Here is a 5,931-nt window from a genome sequence, read left to right on the forward strand (position 1 = left end):
CGTAGGATCTCCGTTGAACTCGCCAGTTGCGACATTATCAGTGTGCGTCTGCGCCGCGATGTCACTTCCTTTCTCTGCCCCCTCCGTGGTTGGCTGTTGCTTAGTGATGTCAGTCAGCTCCAAGCGCGTGTCCATGGCGATGCCCCCCGCTCCTCCACTGACACGCCCGCCATCAGTCCGGGAGTCATGAAGCCCCTCCCCTTTGGCTCCGCCCATCATGAGGTAGTGGTCCTCCATAGTGGCTTTTTTCCAGAAAAAGTCATAAAAAATATAGCAAACAGAAAACTCACAATCCGAATATTTGCACATGTTTGGCATTGCTTGGACATAAGCATTCCCCTGGCGCTTGTTTTCACTGCTCCCATGGAGGACTAAGTGCAAGTCAAGCCAAACACTTCATTTCATTTACATTTCACAGGAGAGCATACTGAGACTGGTAAGATTACACCCTGTGCTTTTTGTCTTGGCAAAGCAAATTTTGCAATGCATTTATGGTTCCCCCACTGACTTCCATTGTAGCCCAGTGAGAGCCTGAAGAACGATCAGTGAAATGATGGTCCCTCTGTTTCAGGTTCGTGGTAAACAGACCACAAATAGGGCTAAATGTCCAAAATAGCACACTACCCCTTTAAGGGAAAAAATAAAAATAACCTTTGTTTTCTACAGCCCTCAATGCTGCAAAAGTGGATGCAACAACAAGGTCAAGGTTTAAGCACAAAATCCTTCCCTCGCCCTCTTTAAAAACAGCACATCTCTCTTTTCCTGCACAGATGCGTTTTATTTTTCCGTTCTTTTCTCAAACATCATGATATCCGAGCCCTATTCTTCAGCTCAGGCGCAAAAACCGTTTGAACTCGGACGGCCTGTAGTCTGTACGCTATCCTCTATGTCTTTAGGTGATTTTAATTGTTGTACGTGATTTATGGACCCGAGTCTGCAAAATAAAGTTGATGATGATCTCGGGCCACTTTGCATACCCACCTACAGTACCTCATCCAACAGGTCGCGTTTTCCACGGCCTCCCTCCCCGGTGAAGGCCCGACATACCTGACAGTCTCCGCCTGCGTTTGTTCATGGTTTAATAATACCAGCTTGATGACAAACTTGTCGCAGTGATTACCCCATCGTCTGAAAACAGGTTTGACGAGCTCGTCCCTTCTTCCTCCTACAAGGTGACTGAACCTCGCGCGTCTGATGGACTCTGACGCTGCAGGGTCTTTCCACGTCACTCCTCTACTCTCTCTCTCTCACCCCACCTTTGACCTCTCACCTTTTCGCCTCTTGTCCTCTGGTACGGTCAGACCGCCTCGCCTGTCCTCCCTCCAAAGGGGGATAAAAGCTTTTAAATCCCAACTGCCTCACGCGTCTGCCGCACAATCTTACATAACGCCATCAAAGGTGTCTCAAACCAACGCTCACGCAGTATCTTTTTGATGACCTAGCGTCTTCAGAGCTACGGACATCTAGAGGGAGTCTATCTGTGAGCAGGTGGGTTACAGCAGCACACACACACACGCACACGCACGCATACACACGCACGGACGCACGTACGCACACACACACACACCTAAACACACACGCACACACACGCACGCACACACACATGCAGGCAAGCACACACACACACACACACGCACGCACACACACACACACACACACACACACACTTAACAGAGATACAAACAGCATGACTACATTAGTAACAAAACACAGAACATACTTCTATGTAAGTATATAAAAATGGCCAGACAGACAGATGGTAGTAGAGAGGCTATGAAAGCAGAATATCAGGCCTACCTTGTCTTTGAAACGGCTGCGTGTGGTCGACGGTCTCTTTCTGGCTCTCTTTCTCCCACCCCCTCCCTCTCTTTCTCTCTCTTACACTCTCCCCTTCTCTCTCTCTCGTTCTCTCTCTCCCCCTATCTGGTTCTCAGTCTCTCTCCCTCTCTCTCTCCCCCATTCTCTCTCTCTCTCTCTCCCCCCCTATCTGGTTCTCAGTCTCTCTCCCCCCTTCTCTCTCTCTCCCCCCCTATCTGGTTCTCAGTCTCTCTCTCTCTCCCTCTCTCTCTCTATCTCTCTCTCTCTCCCTCTCTCTCTCGTTCTCTCTCTATGTCTCTCACTCACTTTCTGTACAGTACATCCCTGATTTCCCTACCCGGCCCGGCTTTATGACCTTAATCTCCCCCCCCCCCCAGTCCCTCTCTTCTCTCTGTTTGTCATCCCTCTCTTCTCTCTATTTGTCATCCCTCTCTTCTTGTCTGCTGAAATACCCACCATCACACACAGGAGTACAGATCTTTCATCATGAGCTACAAGAAATGTGTGTTTAATATATGATTGTGTGTGTGTGTGTGTGCGTTTAGGTGTGTGCGCGTGTGTGTGTGCATGTGTGTGTGACTGTGTGTCTTTGTGTATGTATGTGTCCAGGCCAGCTATGCAAATACACCGAAGTGAACAGAAATGAAAGAGACAGAGTGTCAGAGAGGGAGGGAGTGGGCATCAGTCAGAGAGCGGCGTGCGTTCAGGACACACTGATTTCCATATCGCTAACACGACTGAGAGAGGCACTGTTATCATAAACACTACAGTTGCAAAGTCATGGTTTAAGCACACAATCCTTCCCTCGCCCTCTTTAGAAGTTTGTCCTGGACAAATGTGTTTTTTCACCTAAAAACATCATGCAGTCTCAGTCATATTCTTCAACTCGGGCGCAAAATTAGGCGACCTGTAGGACAATCTCAACACCACTTTGCATACCCACCTATCTCATCAAGAAAAGATGATCTTGATTTGAGGTCACAGTTGAGTTCTGTAAGAAAAAAGCTAACAAAGTATCCTTGAATGTCAAGCCCATCGTTGAGCGCTTATCGCAATATCCGATCTTTAGTCTTATCTGTGTCATCCATCTTGGCCTATGTATGCGAGTGGGACACAATTCACCGTTATAAACATTTCTAAGCAAAATTAACAGGTAAAGTGAAGTCCATAAAACACTGTCAACCTAAAATACTGTAAACATGAAATGCACCGTGTCTCTCCCTGTCCTTCTCGGTCTCTGTCCTCTCTGTCTTTTGTGTGTGTGTGTGTGCACGTGGGTGTGTTGCCTTCTCTTTAGGAATGTTCCAGAAATAGTTTTTGGTTCTTTCCCCAACTCAATGAACCAGTCCTACTGGCAGAACCATGGTGAAATGCATATAATATAATTGAATATAATATAATATAATTGAATATAATTGAATATAATAGAAAATAGAAGAGAAGAGAAGAGAATAGAAGAGGCAGGTATGTGCCCTGAAATATCACAATTATAACGATATCATAACAATAATGATTAATAGGAATCAATTTTTTATGCAATCACTTAAAATGCATCTTTCATTTTATTTTGCTCCAATCTTTGTTTAATCTTCAAAACATCTGAAATGTCTGTGTAGGCATATTAAAATCAACGGTGCTCATATCAGGGTTTTCAAAGGTCATTTTCCTCATAGAATTTATTTCACACAATATATCATGGCTGGTATGAGATTAGTATATTAGTATTTTCATTTTATAAATACCGCGATTATCACAAAACCGGTATATGGCGACACCCCTCGGCAGCAGGTACCTGGCCTGTGCGAGGAACCAGCCTGAGATCCAGCAGATGACAGCAGATGGTACCAGGTGGATATGACTGGACGGGCCTATTCAGAGAACCCTGTGATGGTAACAAGTCCTCCAACATATCCAGAGTCGTATGCCAGTCACTGTCTTGTCAACATTTTACCAAAATGTGTGGTGCAGGGTTTATTTTTGGTTCGTATGTGGTTGAGCCAGTAGGCCCTAACCCCAAGGATAGGATCAATAGATGTCAGGAAGGTATTCGAGAGATGGCAGTCATGTAATTAAGGTTACAGCTAAAAAAAAAAAACAGGTTTTAGTAACCGAATCGATATTGAATCGAATCGAATTGAATCGTGATAATCGATTCTGAACCTTGTGAATCGGAATCGAATCGATTCTTGAAATTCGAATCGATACCCAGCCCTAGCCTGGATCACAAACGACCTCACCAGCAGGCCACAGTATGTCCGTCTGCAGGGCTGCTGTCCGATGTGGTGATAAGCAACACCGGCGCCCCCCCAAGGAACAGTCTTGTCACCTTTCCCGTTCACCCTCTACACCTCTACACCTACACCACCTCCGACTTGTGCCACCTCCAGAAGTTCTCAGATAACTCCTCTATTGTGGGGTGCGTCAGGACAGACGATGAGGAGGAGTACAGGGACGAGGTCAGAAGACTGAGGAGAACCAGATCCAACTCAACATCAGCAAGACCAAGGAGTATGTATGTATGTATGTATGTATGTATGTATGTATGTATGTATGTATGTATGTATGTATGTATGTATGTATGTATGTATGTATGTATGTATGTATGTATGTATGTATGTATGTATTCAGAGTGTGTGGTCACAGGCAAAGAGGCCAACAACATCTTTAACATGCTGCATGGAAAAGTAAACTAAGTCACCCGCTCCACACCACCATGCACACCTTAACCCTCACACCCAAGTTATCCCAGCTATATGAGGGGGAGTAGCCGTGAGAGACAGACAGACAGACAGACAGACAGACAGAGGAGGGAGCGTCAGAGAGAGCGAGACCGAAGAGACGGAGGAGAGAAAGACTGATCCCCTCCTCATCCCAGACAGGTAAGACACCCGTGCTGTAGTACACTGCATCGCTGTCAGTCACTTTAATAGAGAGATGAGATGAAGACGACCCCCCCCCCACCCCGGGATTATTTATTATAGCTATTAGCATGTACATAATACCCCCCCCCTGCCCCACCTTATTTATTATTTTATATTATTCATATCCATATATAGCATGTACATACTCCATCCATATCTATCTTCTTACCCTTTTTGGGTTTTGAAATTTGTACATTTGGAACTTGTAAATTTGCAATTTGTAAATTGAGTATTGAGCATGAGCATAATCGGCAGCAGCATTTCACTGTGACTGTACACGTACGTTTACATGTGACAAATAAAGAAATCTTTGACTATCTGATGATGGTAGTGGTGGTGATGGTGATGATAATGATGATGATGGTGATGATAATGATGATGATGATGATGATGGTGCTGGTGATGATGGTAGTGGTGGTGATGGTGATGATGATGGTGACGATGATGATGGTGGTGGTGATGATGATGGTGATGATGATGATGATAGTGATGGTGATAGTGATGGTAGTGGTGATTTAAATCAAATCAAACTTTATTTGTATATACACAGAGCCAACACAATGGGGGCGGGGGGGTTGGGCATAGGTCCCACCCCTACATATTCCAGAGGGAAGCAAAAAAAACAGTTTCTACCTGGGGCCAGAAAAGTGAGCTCTAAAAATTCTTCCCTGACCTCTCTCAACGAGACGATCGAGCAAGCTCCTGGAAAATGTTTGTCTATTGGCTAAGAACATTTACAGAGCAGTAAACATGGGCTAGATACTTCATAGGAGAGACATGACTATCAGTAGAGTATACAAATAGTTACAGAGATCAGATACTAGTCGCTTTGGATAAAAGCGTTATCTAAATGACTGTAATGTACTTTGTACATTTGTATTTTTATGTATTTAGTTTTCATATTGTTGTTTGTGTGTTTTTTTTAATGCAGAGCTCCCTCCCAAAAGAGATCTCTCTTAACCCTGCTTAAAAGGTTGGATTAAATAATTAAACAAATCAACAACTGTGTAACTTTGATTTCCAGGTGTGAAAGAGCTGTGCTGTCATCCATCATGAACGAGCTGGTCCTGTTGAGCACACTTCTAGCAGGCCAGTGCTATTTTGTTAATTTTAGTTCTTCAAGGGACACTAAATCAACTAAATCAACCATTGCATTTCTGTAAATTGCGAGGGGAATTGCAAATATGAAAAT

General features: G+C 44.4%; 1 protein-coding gene across 1 annotated transcript in view; it reads right to left on the reverse strand.

Annotated features, from left to right (window-relative positions):
- LOC311319952 (uncharacterized protein) overlaps nucleotides 1–237 on the reverse strand; it is a gene marked incomplete at both ends in the record, with an annotated part of 5,629 nt that extends 5,392 nt beyond the window's left edge. The window contains 1 exon segment of the mRNA XM_084451586.1: nucleotides 1–237. This exon segment is cut by the window's left edge and continues 525 nt beyond it. Coding sequence (XP_084307712.1) covers nucleotides 1–237 — 237 coding nt within the window.
- Nucleotides 238–5,931: the final 5,694 nt, after the last annotated feature.

The sequence above is a fragment of the Borostomias antarcticus genome, assembly GCF_949987555.1.
Source record: "Borostomias antarcticus genome assembly, chromosome: 17".
In the NCBI taxonomy this organism is placed as follows: Eukaryota; Metazoa; Chordata; class Actinopteri; order Stomiiformes; family Stomiidae; genus Borostomias; species Borostomias antarcticus.